At 44.9% G+C, this 26,940-nt stretch overlaps 1 protein-coding gene across 3 annotated transcripts in view; it reads right to left on the bottom strand.

Annotated features, from left to right (window-relative positions):
- The window catches only part of Tmem212 (transmembrane protein 212), a 35,046-nt gene extending 8,395 nt beyond the window's left edge, over positions 1–26,651 (bottom strand). Inside the window, exons 1-3 of one of the 3 annotated variants that reach the window (XM_085835353.1) lie at positions 26,437–26,651; positions 16,725–16,784; positions 15,117–15,440 (exon numbers count right to left, since the gene is read on the bottom strand). In XM_085835353.1, coding sequence (XP_085691479.1) covers positions 15,117–15,440; positions 16,725–16,784; positions 26,437–26,595 — 543 coding nt within the window. In that variant the 5' untranslated portion in view covers positions 26,596–26,651. Of the gene's footprint in view, positions 1–15,116; positions 15,441–16,724; positions 16,785–26,413 lie in introns of all 3 variants that reach the window. The other 2 variants (XM_021159174.2, XM_085835354.1) reach the window with 2 other exon arrangements.
- Positions 26,652–26,940: the final 289 nt, after the last annotated feature.

Here is a 26,940-nt window from a genome sequence, read left to right as displayed (position 1 = left end):
CAACTGCAAGGCCAGTGAGAAACCTTGTCTTAAAAGCTGACATTCCTGAGGATGACAGCTGATGTCTTCTGAGCTTCTTTCACACGTGCAAGCAGATAGACATGTACAGAAATACAATAAAGTGATTTTTAAAAACCATAGGTTTGCTGACCAACTGGTGAGGAATAATTAGAAGGAGCCACTTGTCCTGTGGTATTGCCATTTTTTAAGACTTTGAGAAGACATACAGTCAAGAAAGATGGAAGTCATTGTCAATAAATCTTGCCCATTTGCTTGGGTGTTTTCTTGAACTTCTGTTGATGGTGTTTTACTCTGTGACTTCCTTCCTTCCTTCCTTCTTTCCCCATCACCCCCCCTTTCCTCCTCCCTTTGATCAAGCTTTTGCTATAAGTCCCAGGCTGGCCTCAAAACTGTAGTCCATGTTGTCTCAGCCCTCAAGTTCTGAGATTGTAGCATATACCACTACATACAACTTGAAATGTTTCAAAAATATTTTATGCCCATGGGTGCTTTGCCTGCATGCATACACCATGTGTTGAGAATGCCTGTGGAGACCAGACATGGCCATTGGAACCCCTGACACTGGAGGTACAGACAGTTGCGAGCTGCCATGTTGGTGCTGGGAATAAAACCTGGGTACCTGGAATGACAGCCAATGGTCTTAATTACTGAGGAATCTCTGTAGCCCCCAACTTGAAGTATTTAATATGTATCCATCCCTTGGCACTCCAGAGGATTGGTTCTAAGGTTGCCCTTAGATGCAAAAATCTATGATACTCAAGTCCCCAAAATAAGACAACAGTACTTCTCCCAGATTTTTGATGTGTGGTTGATTGAACACAAGAGTTGAAGCTCATGTCAGATTAGGGTCAGCTCTATTATTTGTAAGATCAATGGGTTGTCAATAATATTTTCAGAACTAAGGTCCAGATGAGAAAAATCAATAGAAGAGATTATTCTTCAATTGACAATCTCTCAAAGTAGGATCCTATTAAAAATTAGTTTTTTAAACTAGATATTATCCTAGGAGTGAGAAATCAGTTCTGAATCAGAGTTGAATTGTCATGGCCTCTGCCATCAAAGTTTGAAGTCTACCAGGACGCAAACCATGAAGGAGATGTTAACACATCACTGGGCACCTGTATGGAGTGCAGAGTTAGCCGGGAGTGAACCAAGCACAGGTCTGCTTGGTTCAGAGATGGCAGGAAGGAAAAGCAACTCACAAACTCAGCCCTAAATGGAAGAACTGTTGCATCCCTTTCCACTCAAGTCTAGGGAACATCAGAGAAGAGGGGATGGGAAGCTCGGAAGAGGCAAATGTCAGAGAGCACTGGGCAACAGTGTCTTCTGCACATGACAGGACTGAGGCACTCCTGAACTCACAGCAGCTGTGGTTGCCTAAGACCAAGCCAGACACAAGATTCAGCCAGTCAACATTTCAGCATGGATGAGAGGTGCTCACAAGGCCCCACCCCTAGCTGAGGAACCACTGGTAGTTGAAGGCTACAGGGGGAGGGAGAGTCGGTTTTCTTCAAAGGTGTTGCCTATGGTAGATTACCCAAGCTCCACTGAATAGCCCAGTATCCAAGTGTATACAGGCTTTACTAAATAGACTGAGGGAGGAGGAGGGAGAAAGGGAGGAGAAATGAAATTGGGAGGGGGCCTGGGAGGAAGTAGAGGGGGGAGTAGAGAGTTTATATGATATGATATATGTGTGTATTATTAACATATAAAATTTAAAAAGAAAAAAAAATCTCTCAAAACTTGTAGAGAGATTAGCAGAGCCAACCTCTGCCTCCAAGAAACGCTCAGCTTCCGAGAAGAGCTGGATGCATCAGACCATCAGAACTGAGGTCTGGATGGCAACCTGAGCATGAAGGGATGTCATAGAGGGATGCTGTCTTAGTCAGTGCTCTGCTGCTGCCAAGAGACACCCTGACCACAGCAACTCTTATGAAAGAAAGCATTGATTTGGCACTGGCCTACAGTTTCGGAGGTTTGGTGCATTCCCACCATGGCAAGAAGCTTGGTGGCATGCAGGCAAACATGGTGCTGGAGAAGGAGCTGACAGTTCGACACCCCAATCCACTGGCATTAGGAAGAGAGAGACTCTGAGCTTGGAATGTTTTTGTTTTTGTTTTCTTGAAACCTCAAAGGCTACCCTGAGTGACATAACTTTTTCCAAAAAGACCACACCTTCTAATCCTTTCTGATAGTGCCACTCACTTGTATTCAACTCTATGAGCCTTATGGGAGCCATTCACATTCAAACCTCCCCTTCACAGATAAAAAGCCAGGGAGTGATAAAAGCGGAGTGGATCTTGATACAGTTCTTCCTAGGACCCAGCTTAAGGATACATCCTAGCATGGGCGAAGGCAGAGTGCAAAACCTAACCTAGCAATCAGTGCTGAGAAGAGGTGGCAGGGGAGAACCTTTAGATTGTAGCTGTCAGGATTTGGTAGCTGATCTGAGTTACAAAGGATCTTGGAGAGTGTCTGATCTCTGGCCAAACCCAGAGTCACCTGAAAGGAGTTCCCACTAGAGCCTCATCAGCACCTTGAAGATCAATTGATGTGCCTGTGAACACCTAGGGGAAGTATCCAGGAAACAGACTATTGTGTGGCTCATTAGAATCGGAAGAGTTCTAAAACTGGAGGTGTGAAGCTGAACACCTGAGGTGCTGCGGAACCTGCATCCTAAGGGGTGACCCTAATAAAGGAGATGAGACTGGGAGGAACCATGGGCTGGCGCAAGACATTAAGATGACATGCTCTGTGCAGGAAGCAGTCAAGGAACATGCATGTTGGCAGGGATCCATGGCATTTGGCCACCTTTGAGTCCTTAGCTGAGTTCTTTGTCATGGAAGAAGGGAAGCACAGATGTAATTGTGGTGGTGAGTATTGAAAATATTACAGATCTAGAATCACCCAGCAGAGAGCGGTCTGAGCGTGTCGGCAAGGGAATTTCCAGATTGGATTAACTGAGATGAGAAGACCCACCCTCCGTGTGGGGAGTATCGCTTCATGGGCAGTAGTCCTGCACTGAATAAAAAGGACAGCGAGAGCTGAGCAGCGACATTTGTCTCTCTGCTTCCTGATGGCAGGCAGTGAGGCCAACCACCTCACACTGCTGCTGTGACTTGCCCTTCATACCCTCAGACTGTGAGCCCAAATAAACCTTCCTTCCAAAGGCGCTTTTGTCAGGCACTCTGTCAAAGAACAGGAAAAGAAATGGATACATAAATCATTATGCATACTGGCCAAAATTAAAGCCCTTATAGACCTTGGAACTGTGAGTTCAAGGGCAAGGCACCATTTGTATTGACTATATAAGTCTGGAGTATTTCAGGACTCCTTTGGCTAGATGTGCCGGCCTCTGCTTTATCTTTGGTATGCACAATGGCTTTTTATTTATGATGAGATATTTGACACTGAGGGTTTTACCCTGTTAAGAACATGACTCGTTAAATTCAGTCATTCAGTTTCATCTCTCATGCTTCTTTTGCATCTGTGTGTACCTTCTGTATCTCCATGGTAACTGTTGCTGAGTCCTCTGGGTTCTATCTTCTGAATACTCACTCTATGATGCTTAATCCTGGTTGCCAACTTGACTGGATTAAAAGCCATCAGGAAAATTGACATATTACAGTTCGGAGCATGACCAGAAGAGTATTTGTAAAAGAGAATTGGCATATGGACCAGTGAATCTAGGGGCTGGAGGTGGACAGAACTATCCAATGGGTTGGGGGTGTAGATGAAACAAAGAGGTGTTGAGGGAGAGAAGCCTCTGCGCAAGCCCCGCCCTTCTAATAGCTGCTCTCATTGCTGCTGCTGCAATCCAGATGTTTGAGCCACTTTCCTGCCTTGAGGGTTTAGGAAGTTTACAAACTACACAAAGTTTACAAAGTGTACGAAGTTTACAAAGGGAATCCACAGCAGGGAAAGCCTTCCCTGCCACTTCAGTGGGGTGAATATTCAACAGAGTCTACGTCCCTTTAGTCTAGGTTAGTCAGTAGAGCAAGGACGAGTTCTGTCTCTCCCTCTCCCTCTTGCTTTACTGTAACTTACAGTAAGTGGGTACCGAGACGTGACTGTGAATGATGAATATCTGAAGGAATACTTTGAGTTTATGAACGTGGACATTTAAGAGGAGGCAGTCTTCAGAAGGTAACTAGAGGATGCTCTTGTCATAAAGGCTCTGACTGTAGTCCACCCCTGAGGCCACAGCCTTTTTCTACTTATGACTTTACTCTACAGCATAAGAGGGGAAAGGGATACCAGATTTATTTTTTTTGTTTTACAGTGTAGGTATTTTAGGGAGCAGTACTGGGCCTTTACAGCTTAAAATATTATACACATGTGCACACTGCATGTACACACGGACGTACGCATGCACACACACAAACACACACATATTTATGGCTCATAAACACAAAGTATTACTTTAGATATGTATGTATGCATGTATGTATGTATATATGTGTGTGTGCATTATATATATGTGTGTGTATATATGTATATATATGTGTGTGTGTATATGTATATGTATATGTGTGTGTGTATCTGTCTGCATCTTGGTGCTGGAGTTACAGGTAATCGTGAACTGCCTGGTGTGGGTGGTGGGAACCAAACTCAGGTTCTCTGGAAGAGGTGGAACTAAAGGTGTCTGCTATTCCCACTCTCTGGCCTTTATTTTTAGTTTTTAAAGACAACATTCAACTATATAGCACAGATTGACTCAAATTCAAGATCTCCCTGCATCAGAATCTTGCTTATTGGATTACAAGAATGTATCACGTGGTTGGCAGAATATTATCTCTATATGCACGTGCATGTAAATGGAAATCCAGGTTCCACATATGAAAGAAACCATGTGGCTTCTCTCTTTGTGGCTCTGGCTTTCTTTGCCTGGCATAATGACAGTCAGTTCTCTCCATTCTTGCAACAGCTATGGCGTTGTTTTTCTTTACAGTCTGATAAAATTCCATTGTGTACATGTACCATGTTTTCTTCATCCATGCATCTGTTGATGGTCATCTGGGCTGATTTATAACTTGCCAAAAGTGGATAGGACAGCGGTAAGCATGTGTGGGTATCTCTCTGTTGACTCCAGACTGTTCAGATTTACACCAGGGAGTGGTTCAGCTGGACCTTATGGAGTCTCTGGTTTAAACCGGGAAGACTCTATGCTGATTTTCATAGTGGCTGCCCTAGTTTATACCCTCACAGCGGTCCGAGGTTCCTCTTTTCCCACATCCTCACCAGTGCATTCGGCTGCTGTTGTCTGATCATAGCCACTATTAGTGGCGTGAGATGTAATCTCAGCAGCAGTCTAAATTTACATTTCCCTGATGGCTAAGGATGCTGTGTTCGTCTTTAAATAGTTATCACATACCTATTGTTTCTTTTGGAGGCCGTCAATTCAGCTCATGGTCCCACTTATTGATTACATAAGTTTTTTGGTATTTACTGTCTATATTTCTTTCTATATTCGAGACTGCTTGGTGAATAGTGGGCAAAAGTTCTTTTGCTATTCCACAGGCTGTCTCTTCCTTCTGATGATTATGTAGGGAAAATATTTTAAAATTTTTGCTCCTCCTCCTCCTCTCGTTTTTCAAATAAACTGGAGATGTGTCCCTTATGTATTCAATAATATAGTGGAAAGTTGTTTTCTGAGAGAGCCAACATGAAAATTTTTGTCAGTTTCATATGACAGATTGAATATTGGGTAAGGTTTGCTCTAAAGTGGTTGAAGTCAACAAATAAATAAAAAGAAAGAGAGATCTGAGGATCTGTGAGTTGACATGTGCTTGTCATGTGACTAATGCTCCTAGCATGTACTGTGTCATGGGCTGACATTGTACCTCAGCAATATGATGTAAGTTTGAAACACAACAGTGACTTCAAAGAGGGAAAGAGATGCACATTCCTTCACAAACAAAACAAACAAAACCTCCCCCTTTTCTACTCGCTTTCACGTGATGTTCCCTTCTGAGGTCTCAGAAGATTGTGCCTGACTAATGTGTCAGAAGAAATGCAATTTGTATTTCATAGTCACAGATGGTGAGAGATCTGGACTGATCCCTGGAGGCTGCCTGTCCAGAACCCTGAGTCCTAAAGACGAGCCAGCACACTGCATAGATGATTGATGTGTGCTTACAGAGCAACACATCCCACAGTCTGTCCCACATCCTCCAGCCCGCCAGCAGGGGAAGAGTCCTCATGCCCAGAATCCTATTCTCACCCTGATTATGTCTCTAGTTTTCTCCCTCTGTAGCTATAGTGAATGGATGCAGGCATCCCAGGACAGCTCCAGGTTTCAATACAAGGTAAAGCAATAAGCCCACACTGGTACCTTCTGACTGGAATTGGATCCCCAACCCCACCCCTTTTCATCTCCATTATAATCACCAGGGAATCTAAGTGTAGCTATAGTGTTCCTTGCATTCCTTCACAGTTCTAGAGAATTGGAGCTCTGAGTTTTTAAATCAAAATTCTACCTTGTGATATAAGTGCATTACATGCACACTTGGGTGTGTTGATGGGTGCACACACACACACATGCATGTGCAGAGAGGAACATTTGCTAGTATGTATGAGAGGTAAGGAGGCCTATCTATGGAAGCCAGAGGTAAGGCGCTGGGTGTCTACCTCACTTACTTTCTATCAGCTTGCCAATTCAGCCAGGCTGGCATGCCAGTGGACTGCAGGAATCTGTCTCCTGCCCAGTGACCAGTGGGCACAGGTGTGTATTGTACCGCTTACAGGGGTGGTGGGGATTAGGACTCAGCTTCTTACGTTGACATGGCAGTACAGTATTGACTAAGCCATCTCCGAATTCCCCAAGTTATTTTAATGAAGCAAAGAAACAAAAAAAAAGCCTATTTTAAATATTTTTTTCTTCCCTTCCTTGTCCTTCTTTCTTTTACCTCCCCTGCTTCCCGTCCTTCCATCCTTCCTTCTGTTCAGAATTGAATCCCGGACCTCACACACGATGAGCAAGCACTGTACCGGTTACGGCCCCAGGCTTCTAGTCAGACTTTTTCAAAAGTTAAAGCAGGGTTTCACTAAGTTGTGCAGGCTGGCCTTGAACTCATTCTGTAGCCTTGAACTGTCTTCCTGCCCCTCCAAGCTACCCTGCCCTGCCCCGCTCTCACCCACACCGCCCCCCCCCCTCCATATAGCTGTCACTTGCTTATTTTCAGTGTGTTTAGTATCTATCCAAACATGTATTTATTAATAATATTTTAGGCTATGATTTGGAAGACAGGAAAAATGAGCCCTCCTGGACATTTCCTGATAAAAGGTGAGACTGGGCCTGGCAAGTGGACACAGGCTATAGCTTAAGATGGTTTCTAACGGGAAACCTGAGCAAATATAGCAGCCTCCAGTGCCCACACCAGAGTTCACTACGAGAACCATACTCATCAACTTTGCCCTTGTAAGCTGCTGTTGTCCTTGGCATGTTCTGTTGATTTGGTGGTATGAGCACCTTAAGAACACAGACTGGTCACCAGTGGAAAGCCTCAGAAAGGCTGTCATCCAGGAGCCAGAGAGCGAGAGAAGCATGCCTCAGCAAGGTGGCAGGAGTGACAACACCCTACCTAAGAGGGTCAGTGGCCTACATTCCAGACTCTGCAAGGGTTCATGGGGCCACCTCAGTGTCCTTGTCTGTGAAATGGACACATGAACTTCTGAGTATTGAGCAATAAGAAAAACACATGCAGCTGGTCAGTACTTAAAGATAACTAGTACCTGTAGCTAGTAACTAGAAAACAATACCTGCAGCTATTTAGTAACTAACGATAGCTAGTACCTGTAGCTAGTACCTGCAGCTAGCTAGTAACTAGCTAACAATACCTGCAGATAGCTAGTACCTGCAGATAGCTAGTAACTAGATAACAATACCTGTAGCTAGTTAGTAACTGCAGCTAGCTAGTAACTAACTATAGCTAGTACCTGTAGCTAGTGACTGCAGCTAGCTAGTAACTAACTATAGCTAATACCTGTAGCTAGTAACTAGCTAACAATACCTGCAGCTAGATATTAACTAGCTAACAATACCTGCAGATAGCTAGTAACCACAAATACTACCTATAGCTAGCTAGTACCTGTAGCTAGTACCTGCTGCTAGCTAGTAACTAGCTAACAATACCTGCAGATAGCTAGTAACCACAGCTACTACCTGTAGCTAGCTAGTACTTGCAGCTAACTAGTATCTGAAATTAGTACTTGCAGCTAGCTTTCAACTATAGCTAGTACCTGCAACTAACTAGCAGCTACAGCTAATACTTGAAGGTAGTGATTATAGCTTGTAATTAGTTGGTAAACAATAGCTACTGTTACTCTCCTTTGACCAGTCTTCATGCTGCTGCTCTCTCACAGAACTTGAGATTGCAGAAGTGGTAATACCTACATTGTATGATTCTCTGTCTCTGTCTCTGTCTCTGTCTCTGTCTCTGTCTCTGTCTCTGTCTCTGTCTCTGTCTCTGTGTGTTTGTCCTCTCTCTCTCTCTTTCTTTCTCTCTCTCCTTCCTTTCTCTCTGTCCTTCCTTCCTTCCTTCCTTCCTTCCTTCCTTCCTTCCTTCCTTCCTTCCTTCCTTCCTTCCCTCCTCCTCCTCCTCCTCCTCCTCCTCCTCCTCCTCCTCCTCCTCCTCCTCCTCCTCCTCCTCCTCCTCCTCCTCCTTCTTCTTCTTCTTCTTCTTCTTCTTCTTCTTCTCCTTCCTCTCTCTCTCTCTCTCTCTCTCTCTCTCTCTCTCTCTCTCTCTCTCTCTCTCTCTCAGTATGTGTGTGTGTTTGTGTGTTTGTCTTTTCTCTCCCTTTCTCTCCATCTCTTTCCTCTCTTCTCTCTCCTCTCTCTGTCTCTTTCCTCCCCATCCTCACTATGGCGTGCTCACGTGCGTGTGCGTGTATGAGTGTGTGTGTATGTGTGTGTATGAGTGTGTGTGTGTGAGCACGCCATGCATGTGCAAGTAAGTGTGTGCATGCACATGTGGAGGGCAGAGGCTTAAGTAGCTAGCATCCTCTATCTCTGCCCACCTTACCCTTTGAGAGAGTCTCTCCTTGGATCTGGAGCTCTGTGCTTTAGCTCAACTGGTGGCCCGTGAGCCCCAGGGATCTGCCTGTCTCTGTGTAAGCACTTTACCCTCTGAGCTACCTCCCCAGCCTCTGGGATTATTCTTCTAGAATCTGAAGACAACACAGTAGACTGCAAGAGGGAGAAATATAGTGGACTCTAATTCTTACAAGAGCCTGCCTCAAGTCAACCCTACTCTATCTGCCTAAGGGGATACAGTTCCCGGTATTCCTCCAGAGATCTTACTGGAGTTCAGCCTGAGGCCTCAGGCCCTTATACAAGAGTTATAGATGAAACCCCTCACCCGTGTCCCTGTAAGCATTAAACTCATCGAACCAAGAAAAGAACTGAAGACATGAAAGCACAAGGCAGGCTAACTGGAAGAGGAGGGAGTTTGTGGGTGGGGACAAGAGGTAATGGGTGAATATGATCAAAGTGGATTTTACACAATATGAACACGTCACAGTAGAACCCATTATGGTGTGTAAGTACTATATAAGTACAAAAAAAAAGTAAAAATAGATTCAGATGAATCCATTTCAAAGCACATTTACAGAAGCTGGGTGTAGTGAACCGTACCTGTTATTCCATCCCAGTACATCAGAGGCAGACGCAGGGGAATTGCCAGCCCCATCTACATTGTGAGACTGTCTCAAAATACCTCCCTAACCCATTTATATTTGCAGAGAATTAATGATTTCAAGACATGCGCCATTACATGCCAGCTCATTTGTCTCCTACTATAGGAAAGAGCTGCCCATTAATAAATATTTTGCTCAAGTGTCTTTAAATTGCACTTGAAGGTTTTACTGGCATCTTTTCTGTGAGGAAAACATCTCCATTCATTAGACAAAGTAAAACCATCAACTCACGAGACAAAGGGGGGGTGGGGTGTTTTCCTTCCCCTTTTCATTAAAAAAGCCACAAAACATAACAAAAAATAATGAAAGAAAAATAAAAGGAGACACTCCGTCTGGATGGGGGGGGGAGGAGCAGATGCAGGGAACTGCTGCAGGGTGTCAGAAATCCTTGTCCTTATTGTCTTATAGCTCCATTACTGAATGGATACAGAATGCTGATAACTGCTGTGTTTCTGGTTCGGTTGTCCTATGTAAGTTGTGTGTTGGGGGCTGCGTGGGCCTGCATGGGGCATCCTGTTTTTGCAGTCCTTGGCACATAGCCCCCTGGAGACAGAAAGGCTGCGTGTCAGCAAGGTCTTCATGGATTCTGAGAGTCATCACATGCTCCTCCCCTCCTCCTGCAAGAATGTTTCAGTGTGACTAGGTTAGGATTGCCCTGCCCTTTCTCTGTGTGACCTATATAACAAGATGACCTCAACTGTACTGAAGACAGTTGGGGATGGGTGTGGGTGAGGGTGGGGGTGGGGGGTGGAATGCCCTAGGGAGTGCCTGGCAGAAAACAGGAACTTACAGGACAAAATCCGTGAGGAACACAGCACTGGGTGTGACAGCTAGGGGGGACAGGCAGCCAGCTACCTCCACTTCCTCCATCTTCCTTCCGACCGTCGCTGTTTTCTTTACCTTTCTCTGTTTTCCAAATGTAATTATTATTTCTTGGAGAATTGTGCACATGTTTACAATGCATTTTGATCATGGTTTTCTCTTTTTGAAAAACAAATCCTCCTGACCCTCAAATTTCATGATAGTTCTGTTTTCCTGGAAGAATATTGATTTTTCAAAATGACACTTCAGATTACTGTTTGTAACGGTTATCAGTGTTTTATTTGAAAGAGAAAAAAAAAAAAGTACCAGCCAGGAGCATGCTTTATAATATGGATCAGAGTTTAAAGGAAAATTCAGGGCATTATTATTAGGAAAAGAAAACCAAAAGAAAAAAGAGAGACATTACTTTCATTATGTAGAGAATCTAGCAACACAGGCCAGTGAGGTGGTCAGTGGGTAAGGGGGTTCGATACCAAGACCAGGCCATTCCTGGGATGTGCATGCTAGGAGAGATCCAACGCCTGAAAAATATCCTCTGGCTCTGAGGAGCAGGGCCATATGAGCTAATATAGACCTTCAGGTCCTGTTGTGTCAGTCCCCCAAGATGGCTAATGAAACTCGATCTGCCATGTCAAGTCATCCAAAGATGCACTCAAGGGAAATGACCTTAGTAAATTTATCTAGATGTTTACCTAAATTGGTGCTACATTATAGGAAGATAGGGAAATGGGGAATCTGTCCAGAAATGCCAGGAAGAAGAGATGCTTTTGTAGAGAAATAAGATGTAAGAGCCTGGGGACTAAGCTCAGTTGTAGAGTGCTTGCTTAACATGCATGAAACCACAGGTTCAGTTCGACGCACCTCATAAAGCAGGTATGGCGCTTCACACTTGAAATCCCAGTATTTGAAGGTAGAGGCAGGAAGGCCACAAGTTCAAGGTTAACCTTAATTGCATTGCAAGTTCAAGGCTAGCCTGGGTTATGTCATACCTTGTCTTTAAAGCAGGGAAGGGGTAGAGGGAGGAAATAAACAAGTTATAATGTCAATTTGTTGACTTCCATGGTCGGTCATTAGAATTTCCCAGGATGTGTATCATAAATGTACATTGTCTATGTTCTTCCTCAAGATACTGACATTGCAGGGCTCAGGTGGGGGTTCAGAAATTTGTTTTAATAAGAACCCAGAAGCCAGGCAAGTCAGAGCCTGTTTGTAATCCAGGCATGTTAGAGCCTGCCTGCAATCCCAGCACCTTGAAGGTAAAGGCAGAAGAGGAAACCAGCGTCATCCTCAGCTATGCCGTGAGTTTGAGGCCAGCCTGGGCTACATGAGACACTATCTCAAAACAAACAACAAATGGCTTAACAACCTGCCTGAGTGTGTCTACTGGCAGTCTTCTCCCCTGAGAAGCATATTGCAGTGGTGGGCCCTGTGGGCTGAGGAGCTCTGCTGGAGCATCCACAGAGGAACTTCTTCTACCTTGGACCCCAGTGACTCTCAACCTTCCTACTGCTGTGACCCTTTAATACAGCTCCTCAGGTTGTGGAGACCCACAACCACAACATCATTTTCATTACTACGTCATAACTGTAACATGGATGCTGTTATGAATCATAATGTATATTTCTGTGTTTTCTGATGGGCTTACGTGCAAAAGGGTTCTTTGACCCCCTCAAAGGGATCAAGATCCACAGGGATTTCACTTCTGCTTCCTGTTCATTTTTTCTGTCTCTCCAAGATTTCAGATAGGCTCCTGCAATAAACAGTCTCTGGAACTCACTGACCAAACTCCACATGCAGTTTTTCCTTCCTTTTTCCCTGCCCTCCATCTGTACTAAATGTAGATGTTACAGACATCAGAGGGTGGCCATATACCTATGAATTCCCCATGGTGGCCAGCACCTTACTGGTTCTCTTAGCCATGGGCTCCTCATAACAAAGAACTCTAGAAAATGTGGACTGGTTGCTACCTGGGAGGAGTGTCAAGCTCTAAATTTCCAGCTGCCCTGGCAGTGTCGGGAGGGGAGGGAATGTGGGTTGGCTTCCCTCTGCTTGGCAGGCCTCCCTGTAAAATCAGCGCTGTTCCTAGGAATGTACAGGATTTCCTTTGCAGACTTATGTAGGAGCTGAAGAGGACAGGACTGACCACAAAAGGCATCAAGAGTGCCAACTTCCTGTGCTCCAGCTTGGCTGGTTGGGGTGGATAGAACTGAACTGGAAGAAAGGAAGCTGTCCAACACTAACTACCTAGGTTCACTTGACTGCATAGATAGGAATCTGCATCACAGAAGCTGAGTTCGAAGTGGGACCTTCTCTGTCTAAAGAAGGCTCTTTAAGAAGCGGAGGATGGACATCAACCACACCTGGAAGAGTTAGGAGCTGGGGCTCTTCCACCTTCAATTCTGTGGCAATGGGCTGGGCCTAGGGCCAGCAGACCAGCAGTAGTAACAGGAAGGGGCAGGGCAGGCTTGCTCAGAAGGTGCTCTGGGTTCAGAATTGGGTTCTGCCTCTTAGATGTGTGACTTGAGACAAGTTAAATTCTCCCCTCCATCCCCCCAGTTTATTCAAGACTGGGTCTTAGGTAACTCACACTGGACTTGAGATTTGCTATAAAGTCAAGGATGACTTTGAACCCCTGATATTCTTGCTTCTGCCTCCCAAGAGCTGAGATCACAGATGGGTACCAACCATATCTGTCTTGTGTGGTGCTTGGGATCAAATGCAGAGCTTTGTGCTTACCAGGTCAGCACTGTACCAGCACCCCAGCCCTTAAAGGAACTGGTTAGGGGGAACATACAAGTTGTAAGATGCAAGCTTAGCTCCACACAGTCCAAAGTCGGCTAGGACCACTTGTTAGCACTATTATTAGCTCTCTCGATAAAGCTAAAAAGTTTGCTTGGTTTGGAATATACAGACTACTCCATCATGGCCCAAACAGACATACATTGTTTAATAGCAGCAAAGCCACCTTTTGGGACTCATTGTTAGATGCCAAATTAAAGCATCTGTATTTGACTAATATTTAAAGCATAAAGGGTATTTGCACAACCAGTTTCCACAAAACTTTTGATATGATAAAGTTTGATACAGTAAAATAAAGCAAACGATTAACTATCCTAACACCAAGGAAAATTGGAAAGGAACATGCTAAAGCACGATTTAATTGTTGGTTTGTGCCTGGCAAGATGTTCAGCAGTCAGGAGCCTGGCGCTTGGAAGGCACTTAGATTCTGTTCCCTGCACCCAAGTGACAGCTCACAACCATCAGCAACTCCAATTACAAGGAGCTCACACCCTCTTTGGTCTCCATGGGCACTGCATGAACTCTACGGCCATACTTGCAGGCAAAACACCCATACATACAAATTAAAAATGAAAAAAATATATGGAGAGGCACACCTATAATTCAGCATGTGGGAGGCTGGGATTGCTAAGAGTTCAAGGCCATCCTAGGCTACATAGTGAGTTCCAGCTTAGCTTAGGCTACAAAAAGAGACTTCTCAAAATGAAACAAATAAACTATTTTTTTTAAGGCTTGAAATTTGAGCTTTGTTTAACATACATTTTCCCAGGAGAAAAACCAACACTGCTCTTATAACCAATGCAGAACAGGGTGGGGCACACATCTTTTTTTTTTTTTTTTTCAATTACTGATTTCGCTCAGACTTGTGGTTAGTTCCCAGGATAAGACTGGATCAGCCAGCACTCCATCATCTGGAGGTCCCACCCCTTCCTGGGGAGCTCTTGGTGGTTAATGATGGCTGGAGTAATGAGAGATGTTTTCTTCAGTGGTGTAGCCACTGGTTAACTGCCCATGTGCTAGTAAATGTCCCTTCAACCATGATTCAGTGAAAACTTCAGTGAAACCCATCAGGCCAAGTGAGGTTATGCATGCATATACACATGTCCAAACACACACTTACATACACACACATACTCATACATACCACACACACACACATACCACACATACACATGTGCACACACTCTCTCACACGCACACCACACACACATTCATGTACACACACACACACACATCCACTTACACATCCACATCACCCATCCACACTGCATATACTTTCTCGCACACACATCCGCACTACATCACACACAAAAGTAGAAGGGGAACTAGTTATGGAAAAGGGGGTTCAGTGGATGAGCAAAGGAGGGAAGAGAAGGTACCGTGACATGAGTGTGATCTAATACATTATAAATATGTGTGAAATTGTCAGTTAATTTAAAAATGTTTTAAAAGAAATTAAAATACCAAAGAGGTAGGAATAGGTACCATTGCTATATTCCCACACACAGGTTTAAGATTCTAGGCTGAAAGAAAAACTGGCAAGTGGTGCCTACTGCAAAACCAGTTGTTCCCTCTACATACGTCCATACATGCATCCAAAGTCAATCACTGAGTACCTGGAACATTCTGGACACTGGTTACCATGGCAGGACATAGAGGAGACTGAGGGAGAACACTTAGGGAGTCCCTACAGCCAGCCCCTCCCTTCACCATATAGCCAGTCCCTCCCTTCGCTGTTCAGGACCTAGCAAGCCCAGCCTTTCTTTGTTGAGACTTACATTTATGTATCCGGTCTGCATCAGTCTTGCAAAAAGCTTGATGAACACTGCCAGGGACACACAGAATAGGATGAGGCTCAGGCACAGGTCCAGGACCTGAAGGGTCAGGTGGTACTCTTCATAGTGGAGCGGGTCCACACAGACGGACGGGAACTTCGTGTACGGAAAAGGAAAGGTAACCGCGTAACCAAGGTAATTGGTCCCCGCAACCCCTGAGAAAGAGTAGAAGCAATATGGACCAAGGAGGGCAGATTGCAAGGCTACTGTGAAATGAAGTGGACATCCCAGAATGCTCAGAATTACGAAGGTGAACACGGCTTCCCACTGAAAACAAGCAGAAACGAACTGTTACCTGGAGAAAGAGTGACGGTCATTAACTCCCTCTATGTGGCAGAGAGATACATGCGCACAGCTTTCAGTTCTTTTTTTTTTTTTTTTTTCTACTTTCAAGACAGGGTCTCCTGAAGTCCAGGCAATGTTTTCTATGTTGCTAAGGTTGACCTTGAACTCTTGATCTTTCCTGCTTCTACCTCCCAAGTGCCACACTGGATTATCCCACCCTACCCCCATCCCAGTACCACCATTCAAAATGTACACTCCGGGCCTTCTGAATGCCAGGCCCACACTACCTTGGACCTCTATTCCTTGTCCTCTCAGCCTTCCTTTCAGGTCCTGTTTCCCTTGCTGCCAATCTATGCTGCAAGAGCACATCATGTCTGCCAACCTGAGCTAAAATGAAATCAATTCAGTAACGTTTTATTTCTTATCTTATGCAAAGTGCCAGTTCATGTTGGGAAAACCAAAATGAATGGAGCCAGTCCCTTCTCTAGGACTTGCTACTCAGAATATCATCTCTGGTTGGTTAGCATTGTACAAGGTTAGGAGTCTCTCAGAAAGGTTGCCTTTCACCTTGTTCAGACCTTCTCAATCAAACCATGGCAGCCGGAGCTGACCTCCCCTCTTCAGCCTTTGCTATGGAAAACAGGCCTATGGTCAGATGCTGTGCTCTTTCTGTAGCTTGGAAAAAGCCAGCTCAGCACTATTAGAAACAGGATCGCTTGGACCTTTCATCTTTTCCCAGTCTGTGAGGGCTGGGAAGGAGACCTCAGAGTTGAAATGTGAACTGCATTGAGACTGGAGGTGTAGTTCAGTGGGTAAAGGGTTTGCCTATGTACTTAAGTTCACTCCATAGCGCGCACACACACACACACACACTCATGCACACTTGGAAACATGAAGTATTCATGGGCACATGGAATATTGAAAGCAGCAACGCCTATACTTCATTACTCCAACATGATTAAATTCATGAGTATGGACACTGACCCCAAACACTACTCATGAACTTAGAGAAATTATTTGGAGTAAGAACTCAATAAAAAAATTATACATTTTAAACATAGTTTACAGAATTGAGCAAGATGGTATACACCTGTAATCCTAGTACTTGGGAGGTAGAGAAAGGAAAATTAGAAATTTGAGATCATGATCAGCTATATACTAAGTTCAAGGACAAGCTGAGATCTGTGAAATCCAGGCTTGAGATCCATCACACACACACACACACACACACACACACACACTGCCTGCAGACATTTTTGTATTTACCAAGTATCTCTGGGTCCACTCTCTGTGAGCCAGCAGCACAAGTGATCCAGCTGTGACAGCCTGTGAAAAGAAAATTGGAAAAAAAAAAATAACATCCACAATCGAAGGGACCTCTGCTAAGAGTTCAATCTGTCTCACAGCTTGACAACTTTATCACAAGCTGGAAGGCAGGGCAAAGGGTGAAATGGATTTACGGCTCTGATCCCCTCTTCATCTGTGAAAGGAGCTGTGTTGACAGGGAGGAAAAGAAGCCATTAGAGTCATCAGGACATGAGTCACACCAACTTATTTTCCATTCTCTCTGTTGACTTTGCCGTCACTGGCACCACCTCCGCTACTGTCAGGTCACGACAGTTAAATCTTGGCTTCATAGACCTCGCCCTAGGCTTTGTGTGGTGGTTTGAATGAAACATGGCCGTGTAGGCTCATGCATCTGAACACTCGGTTCCAAGTTGGTGGCAATGCTTGGGAAGAGCATGGAGTCTTTAGGACTTGGAGCCTTGAGGAGGTTGGATGTTAAAGTGGAGGATAGGCTCTGCTGTGTTATCGTCTTCCCCACTTCCTGCTTGCTCCCTCTGCTTGCTGCTTCCTGTGTGAAGGTAGAAATGTAAAGAACCATCTGCCCCCTCCTCCTTCCTTTCCTGCCATCATAGACTTGAACCTTCTGGAGCCATAGCCAGAAAAAAACTCTTTTTTGTTTGTTTTTTGTTTTTTGTTTTTCGAGACAGGGTTTCTCTGTATAGCCCTGGCTGTCCTGGAACTCACTCTGTGGACCAGGCTGGCCTCAAACTCAGAAATCCGCCTGTCTCTGCCTCCCAAGTGCTGGGATTAAGGGCGTGCGCCACCACTGCCCAGCAGAAAAAAACTCTTAAGTTGCTTTTGGTTATGCTATATATTTTTTTATCACAGCAACAGAAAAGTGTGAGTGAGTGTGTGTGTGTGTGTGTGTGTGTGTGTGTGTGTGTGGTATGCGTGTTTACATACACCAAAGCATGAATTTTGAAGGCCAGATAAAAAGTCAGGGATGAACATAAAATTATATCTATATCCTATCTACATCTATCTATATAATTTTATGTATCTTTAATATCTCTCTCTCTCTCTCTCTCTGTGTGTGTGTATGTGTGTAGGTCAGATAAATTGATAGCACTGGCTGTTTCTTACCATGTGGGGCCTTAGGGACTGAATTCAGACTCAGGCTTAGCTACAAACATCTTTGCTCACTGAGACATGTTTACATCTTTCCAACAAATTTATAAAGCTGCAAACGGGACAAACTGGAATGGAGATCTGTCCTCAAGCCCAGAAACCATTCCTAGCCATGGTCTGATCTTTTGCAGCTTGCTTTTTTTTTTTTTTAATTGTTCTGCCTTTAACTACCAATGGGGTGCAGGCACACGACCTCTGTATCCTAAATAATAAAGACAGTCATTAGAATGGCAAGGCATTTAGTATTCTGGGTGCAGTGCCATCCTCTTGTATGAAGGCATTTTCTCTATAGTTCCCATTCAAAGAAAAATACTCAAAGTGCAGAACAAGAAATGGTTAATGAGAGAGGGAATGGTGTATCCAGAACTTTGCAGTAGATAATGGAAAAAGAATCTCTGAGCTCATCTTGGATTCATCACGAGGTCTGAAGATGGAGCTGTTTGAGGTTATTGAGACTAGAAATCACTGATCCTCAAACCACAGAATCCTTACCCGCCCCCCCCCCATTCAAAGCATGAATTCTGAGGTCTAGTTAGAGAAGGAAGTCAGGAAGAGATGAGCCTAAAATTAGATACTAGGTATAGACTGATTTAAAAATAACAGTTTTTATTTTGACAGAGGACTGAATGTGATGGTCTGCCCAGCATTCATCTGTTAATGTAAGGAAAGAAATCAGAGCCTCACCCATGTGATTTAGTGGGATGTTGGTAGCAAAGCTCCAAGTTTAGGGCATTTATTGTTTTGAAACTTGGATCTAGAGAAACCGGGAGAGGGAAACAGGGAAACGCCCTCTCACGCATGGCTCCTGTTGCTGAGCCCAAGATGACAGACTGTGGCTCTACTATGAAAGTCCTGTGGATAAAAACAGAAGCATCTGCAGTCAAAAGAGGTTCCTGGCTTGATTCTGCAAGAGAAACCTTTCCAAGGGATGCTAAGGAGGCAGAGCCGTGCTAATAGCCGAACTAACGGGAGAATTACGAAGAGCAGAGAAATGGAGTCCGGGGTTGTCTAAGCGTCTAGGTTGGCCTGTGTCTGGCCTGTCATCAGTCACAGGAGCTCAGAAGCAGGAGATTGCTGCTGCTGTTTTGCTGGTGAAGTTCTGGAAGATAGCTGACATTATGGGATGCGGAGATTCTAGCTTGCCTTGAGTGTGGTGTTGGCTGGGGTTTCTTTCCTTTTGAAAATTGAAAAGCCCTACAGAGCTGCAGTTTCCTGTTATTTTGGTCCTAGCAGCCAACTTGAATTTTGCCTTGTTTACACACAGCTCTGAAAAGGCTCTTTCACTGAGCAGTAGCCTGGGATGCTGGCTGCTCCATAACTTGTTAAATTCACCTGGCTGATGGGATGGGGCTGCCCAAGCAGAGCACATCTATCCTCCTTGATGCCCGCTGCTCTCTTCTATTTTTAGATAAGGAGCGGGAAAGAATTAAAATGGGAGAGATTTGAAAGTGGAGAAGAGACCTCGAGAGGAAAAGAAAAGGAGGAAAGAGTGGGGCGTCTGGGAAGTGGAGGGCTAGAGAAGCCTTATGGTTATGGGAAGGGCGGGGAGGAGAGGTGCCAGGTGGTAGTAGAGAGTGCCCCACCTCCACCCCGTCGCCATGCTATTGGCTTGCTTTCCCGGGAACGGCTAACACTTTCATAGCTTGGTAGTTGTGAGCCCTTTTTCTAGAAGTTTAAACTGCCAAAGTACAGCATGCAGTTCCCAGAAGCAGATGAATGGAAGGAAGGAATAGAAATGGAAACTTTAGTGGCATTTATTGTGGCATTAATGAAAAGAGGATATAGCTTAGTCATTTACAAGATCTATGTAGAGTCGAGAGGATCGGAAGTTCAATGTCATCTTTCGTTACACAGAATGTTTGAGGCCAGCCTGGGCTACATGAGACCCTGCATTAGTTTCTATTTCTGTTATAACATATCCCGATGAAGCAGCTTAAGGGATAAAGGATTTATTTGGGCTTATAATTCCAGGGAGATACTATCCACTGTGGATGAGAAACATAGCAGCAGGCAGAGAAGTCATGAGGCAGGAGCAGCAGGCCGGCCATTCACACTGCATCTCTACTTGTGAAGGAGATAGTGGGCAGCAAATAGGACTGAGCTATATATAAGGCCTCAAAGTCTGTCCTCAGTGACTGGCTTTTTTTAAGACCAGGTTTCACATCCCATCCCATAACCTTCTCTAATTCCTCCCATTAGCTGAGGACCAAGTGTTCAAACCCATGCGCCTATGAGGGATACTATCTATCGAAACTAGAGTCTCAAACATGAAGTTAAAGAAACTGTCACAGAGCTACTCTCCTGCTTTTCAAATGAGGCTACGAGGCTGTAAGAGATCAATACAAGCAGCACATAATAACTGCATGAGCCCTGATTCCAGCGCTCAATGGGATTTGCAATAATGGACACATACAAAAGTCTCCATTGAAGAGGCTGAGGAGAGAAGGCTCAGCAGTAAAGAGTGCATGTGTGACTCTCACAGAGGACCTGAGTTCAGTTCCCGGCACCCATGGTCTGAGGCCCTGCCCTCTTTTGGCCTCTGAGATACCAGCAATTGTGATCCTGCCCCTCCCCCACACCGCCCCCTCTCCCTGTCTCCTGCCCTCCCTCCCTCTCTGCCTCTGTCTCCGATGCATACATGTTAAACACAAAACAATAAATTTACCAAATCAAATAAAAATAGACAAGAGAGAGTGTTTGACACACAAGAAGAGTTTAGTTACTACGTTCAGGAGGAAGACAGACAAAACTTCAGGACAAATAGAGCCTGGGACAAGTCTGAAGGGTGGCTTTGATTTTCATGGCAATGACAGGTGAAGGCAGGCTCAGCTGAAGACCTGCATCTGCTGAGGTGAAGTTATACTGTGCTTGGGGCCCAGACAAGAGGGATCCCAGACCTGCAGCAGGGTGGTGGTGGTGGTTGGGGGTGGGGAGAAGGGAGGTAGGTGGGTCTTGGTAGAGAAAAGCAGAAAATCAGACTCCAAAGCTGTGTTATGCCAGGATGAAGAGGACCTCAAAATCTCAGTCAGTACATATTGGGTTTATCTGGGGACAGCCAAGTAATGCTGGTGGCTTTTGAAAAGGAAGCAGCTAATCTGACTCACAAGAATGTTGACCTGGGGGACAGATGTTGTATGCAAGCTGAACTACAATGGGTATGGTCTCAGGGTCCCTGCAGGACCCTGTTCTTTAGACTTTAAACTCCACTCATGGTAAACAGTACATCTTGAATCTTGGTTTAATCACAAACCTTTTTATTTAGTTGTTTTAAAATTTTTTTAAATTTATTTTGAGACAGGTCTTGTTAGCAGTGATATCAGGGTCAGAGCCCAGACCCTTGCAGCCTTAAGGCATCTCATCAGCTACCCATCCTCACAGTGGGAAGAAGAACTGAGAGGTCCATCCCCCTCTGCCAAGTTCATCTCCAGGGTCTCAGTAGAAGGTTTAGATTTAATCAGAGAGCCAGAGGTAGGCAGGCGTAGGTGAGCAGTCTTGGTCAAGGTGTGTTCCTGCCCATTGTTGTCCCAGCTCCAGACTCCTCTGCCAGGGTGTCTGAGATTCCTGGAGATACTTCAGTTCTTAGAGGTCATTGTTTCAATGGTCTCATGATCAAAAGGAGGGTCACACGGTCTCCATAGAGCATCTGCATTCCTTCTGGGGCAGTTATAACTCATGTGACCCAGGTCAGCCTCCAGCTCAGCCAGGGTGACTTAGACCTTTAGATCCTCCTGCTTCCATCTCCCAGGTACCGAAATTTTGTACCCCCAGGCCCAGTTCATGTGGTGATGGAGATCTAACCTAGGGTTTCATGCATGATAATTGTTGCTAAGTAACTGAGCTACATTCTGAGTCCCATCCATCTAATATTGTGTCTAATAGATTCAGTACCAGAGCTTTATTATGTGATAAACTCTACTAATCTCTTCTATTGTACTCTGTTCGTTAAAACTGCTGTTAGCTACCCTGTATATTGGTGTTGTTATCTTCGAGCACACAGGTCCTCTACAGTTTGGCCTTCATGCTTGCCTAGATATAACATCTTAGTAGGATCGGAGAAGGTACACAGCAGAAGAGAAAATTGAGCACTGGGACAAGCGTTAGGAAAATCTGAGGACCCATGGCAGGTGATTTAAAGAGGACTGGTTTAGGTCATTACTCCACAGCACAGGCTTAGAGCTGACAGCATGGCATTCTCTAGTATTATCAAAGGTTTTAGTGCCAAAGCCTCCACCATGACAGGACCAGCAAACTAAACTAGGTCACCTGTCCTCCAAAGGTGACATAAAATGACAGTAGAGAGAACTAAGGAAATGTGGCCATGCTGAAAGGAGGAACAAGGAAGCACCCTCCAAGTCACCTTCAGGACCCAACATGACGTTTATCTTCAGGCAGAGGACAAGAGGTCAGGATAGCTAAGCAGTGTGGGACAAGACGCACACCCACTCATGATAGATGCATCGTTGTCTAGATTCAAGTCCATCTGTTGAGGTGGTCTCACAAGTTGTCAGAAGCCATCTTAATGGACACAAGTTCCTTCCCTGATGGCACCAGTTGTGCCTTTCCCCCACTTGGCATGAGATTCCTGGGGAAATTCCAGTTCCTTGGGGCCCATTGTTTCAATAGCCCAATGGCCAAAGGGAGGGGCACACCAATCTGTCTTTAGAATACCTTCCTTCCTGCCAAAGCTGGTAAAGTGGGAGTCGCCTGACAGGCACTGCTGAGCCCCAGCTAAACCCAGCCCTGACCCTGATGACCTTGCTGTCCACAGATCCTCCAGCACTGGCCCTGCCGTCTATAGATCCGAACACTGACCATGTGTCCATAGATCCCCAGGGCTGACCCTGCTACCTATATAATGCTACCTAGCATTAACCCTCCCATCTTAGATCCTCAGTGAGTTGCATAAACAGTCTTTAAAGAGGCTACTTTAATGGAAAGAATTGAGTCAAAGGTCATTCTTGCTTTGAAATTGATTTCCCAACACAAAGAAAAGGAAGTTGGAGAAGGAAAAATTGGTTTGGATGACGAGATGACTAATTGGTTTTTAGACGAGCTGACTATAAAAAAGCTTAGACTATTTGAGTGGAAAGCTAACCACTGACAAAGATCAACTTGACCAGACTCTGCACTTCCTTGTAAAATCTTAGTAGGGTGCCTATGAGATGGCGCAGCAGGTGATGGCACTTGTGAGCAAGCTGAGGCCTAAGATTGATTCCACATGGTGGAAGGAGAGAACGGGCTACTGAATGTTGTTCTCTGACCTCCAAGGTACACAGGGGCACACGTGCGCATTCATACACACAATAAATGGATTGAATAAATAAAACATAACCGAGAGCTTCAGCGAGCAGCCCATCTTCAGCGCCAGTGATGTTTAGTGATTCTTACCATGTACTTCTCTGTATTCTTCAGCATCACCCTGAAGACCAGGTCTGATCACCTCATTTGCTCTCAGCATTTCCTACCCACTGCCCTACACCATGCTCCTTGACCTGAATTATCTCTTATGCTCTAATATCTGAACGTGAACCTTGTCCTATGCCATCTCCTCTCTCCATTCTGCAATAGACCAAATAAGATCTGCTTCCAGTATTGTATTCACTGACAAACATTGGTTTTTCTTTGATGCTGTCTGGTGGATGGAAGTCCCTAGACTGCTAAGCCATTTCTATAGCAGTTGAGAAGTCTGGCATGCAGGGCTCAAATGGAATCCTGATACTGCATTACTGAGTATTACCGGGAGCCAGGTTTGGCTTGTTTCTGGCCAAGACCCTGGACTCTCTAGGTCTGGATCCTGTGATCAAACTCATGGGACTCAGTGTCTTCATCTGAGATGGCTCCACAGGCCTTGGATTAATAGGGCTCTTAAGCTACTATGGCCTGCTGGCTTCATGCTTTCTAGCAGCTGATGCCTTTAAATAAATAACCTTGCTTAGACATCCTAGAAAAATTGTGTGCCATGTGGGTTTCAGAACAGAATTAGGAGAGTCTGTGGACCAAACCTTAGACCTGACTTAGTAAGTCTTGAATAAAAACCTTTGAACAAATACAAGGGATTGTATCATCTGTAAGAAAACTTCTCTTATAAGTCTCATAAGAAATCCGGAGTTGTTTGTGAAGGAAAAGGGAATCGGACTGAACTATACCAGCCACCTTTTCACTAGAGGAAGATGCACCTCAGGAGCAAGCAAGGACGTGATTGGTAGGGGTGGTGCGGACTGAGGCAGAGGCCTTTTGGAGCTGACCTTCAGCAGACAAAACTGGCTTGGTAAGAAACTCAAGAGGAAAAAAGGTATTATTCTAAATTTAAACATGAAAGAACTGAACAGTCTGCTGCTTTCCTTTTTTGGGAAGATTTCTCCCCCATAGATGGCAGCCTCACCTGTACTCCTTGTAACCTTATCAGATTTGAACTCTACAACACACTCTCCATCACCAGAATTCAGGGCCCAGGAGTCATCTACTCTAGTCAACAATATTCATCAAATGCTACTTTGTCAATCTCTAGCAGGCAGCTCTCTTTGTTGCATGCTCTGGGGATAGAGTAAAAAAGAAAGGAGAAACTGAACCCCTGTCCTTGTATAATGCATATTAAATAGTTAAATTATATAGTAATGTAGATGTGAGGGGGGCTATAGGGTTGGGAGCGGCAGATTGGGGGCAGGGGTTACAATTTTAAAGAGTTTTGTTTGTTTTCACATTTACTTTATTTATTTGTGTGGGGCTGGGGAGTGGGCTGAGGATACCACAGCTCAGGTGTGGAGGTCAAGGATCTCCAATGGGGATTGGTTCTCACCGTGGGTTCCAGGGATTGAACTCAGATCTTCAGGCTTGGGACAAGCACCTTTAGCTGCTGGCTCATCTTGCTGGCCTCCAAGGGACTGCAATTTTGAAGAGGGTCAAGAGGGAAGGCATGGGTGAGAAAGTGACATTTAGTTGAGAATTGATGAGAGGAGTCGGGTGTGTAGCTCAGTCCACTCACAGCATGAAGCCCTTGGCTGGACCTCCAGCACCACAGAGACTGAGTGTGTTGTTTGCTTCCGATCCCAACACTGGGAAGTTGGGAGTTGAAAGATCAGAAGCTCATAGAGAGTTTTAGAACAGCCTGAGGTACCTAAGACACTGCCTTAAAAAAAAAAAGAGGTTTGGAAGTCAGCCAAACACAGGAAGAGTTTAGACAGAGCCCTCAGAGCAAAGGCCTAGGGAGGAACATGCCTTGGCATTCTGAATGGCAGCCATGAATGTGAAGGCACAGACATAAGGGCAAGCTGGCTGGCAATGAGACCCAAGAGGCAGCACTGTGGGTATCAGGGGAGCTGAGCAGGGCTCCTAGCAAGTGATTCAGGGCAGAGAGTTTGCACAGAGCACAGGGTAAAGGTTTGGTGTTTGCTAGCAATCGAGCACAAAGCTCTTGCCATCAGTCAATGCCTTCATCCTCACCAAGCATCTTAGGGTTGGGCAGTTGTCCCCAGACCACAGGAAAGAGCAAGAAAGAACTAGCTGGCTGAGGCTCCTGCCTCACTCCACACAGTAAGAGCATCGATGTCAGAACTACTTCCCTCTGCCTATAGTTCTAACTCTGAGCCTGCCCCAGACGGAACTCTGTCCAGCTCAGGTAGCCACTCAGTAGTGGCAGGATACACACTCAGTTAATTACTCTTGGCCTATGCCTAACATATACATTCAGCCTACATCTAACATACATCAAATATATATATAAAATCTTAGTCAAAACTAAGTTCACTGTGAGGATGCTAGTTTGTAAGGAATGGACAGCTACATAAAAATCAATGCATCACTGTGTAACCCAGGCTGGGCTCCAGCTCATAGCTACATAATAACCAAACCCTCCCTGTGTAGCCCAGGCTGGACTCCAACTCACAGCTACATAATAACCAAACCCTCCATGAGTAGCCCAGGCTGGACTCCAGCTCACAGTTACATAATAATCAAAGCTTCAGTGTGTAACTCAGGCTGGACTCCAGCTCACAGCTACATAATCAAAGCTTCACTGTGTAACCCAGGCTGGACTCCAGCTCACAGCTACAAAGTAATCAAAGCCTCCCTGTGTAGCCCAGGCTGGAATCCAACTCACAGTTACATAATAATCAAACCCTCCCTGTGTAACCCAGGCTAGGCTCCAGCTCACAGCTACATAATAATCAAAGCCCCACTGTGTAGCCCAGGCTGGCCTCCAGTTCTCAATCTAGCCTCAGTGTTCCAGGTGCTGGGGTTACAGGTCTTTACCACTGTACCCATGAGAATTTCCCAAACATTTCATCGTTGTATACATGACATACAAATACAAATGAAACAATATTAAGAAAACATATATACTTAAAATGCAACTAACAGAAATTCCTGCTCTAAGTTCAGGACTATGATTTTCGGCAGAATATAGACTTCTTTGAATTACTGGAAAACTCTTAACTGATATATTATTTTATTTCCCTTTTCTTTTCACTTGCATTTATGCCAACCTGTTTAATGAAATAGATCCTACCAAAGCCCCGTTCCAGATGGGACAGGCAATCCAAACGCTCCATCCTGTGTACCAAAGCTTGCAGGAAAAGACAGGGAAGAAGGCAATGGCTCCTGAGAAGATGCTGAGGCCCCCCAGAGTAACCAGGGTCCTGCCAGCAGCCTGGTAGAAGCCCTTCATCTTCCTCTGCGGCTTGACTCTTTGCTCTGAGATATTTGTTACCAAAACACAAGGCCAGGCCAGGCCTCTATAAACACAAGTTTCTTAGAGACTGTAGCTGGGATGACGGTGAACATGGGAAACAAGATCCCGCAGACAATATTCACTCTGTTCCACCAAGGTTAGTGGAAGGAGTGAACTCTGAATGTGGGTTAGACTCTAACTCCGACTTCTTCAGAGAGAAGCGAGGGCGGGAGTTTTCTCATTCTGGAGTGGCTGCCTTGATTCCTTCATTTGCCCTGTCTCAGGGAGTAACCACTTCCTGGCTTAATCAGACTCAAAGGCTCACTGACTGAGCTAATTGTT

The sequence above is a fragment of the Mus caroli genome, unplaced genomic scaffold, assembly GCF_978045245.1.
Source record: "Mus caroli unplaced genomic scaffold, Mus_caroli_1 scaffold_3, whole genome shotgun sequence".
In the NCBI taxonomy this organism is placed as follows: Eukaryota; Metazoa; Chordata; class Mammalia; order Rodentia; family Muridae; genus Mus; species Mus caroli.
This window is presented reverse-complemented; position numbering and strand designations above follow the sequence as displayed.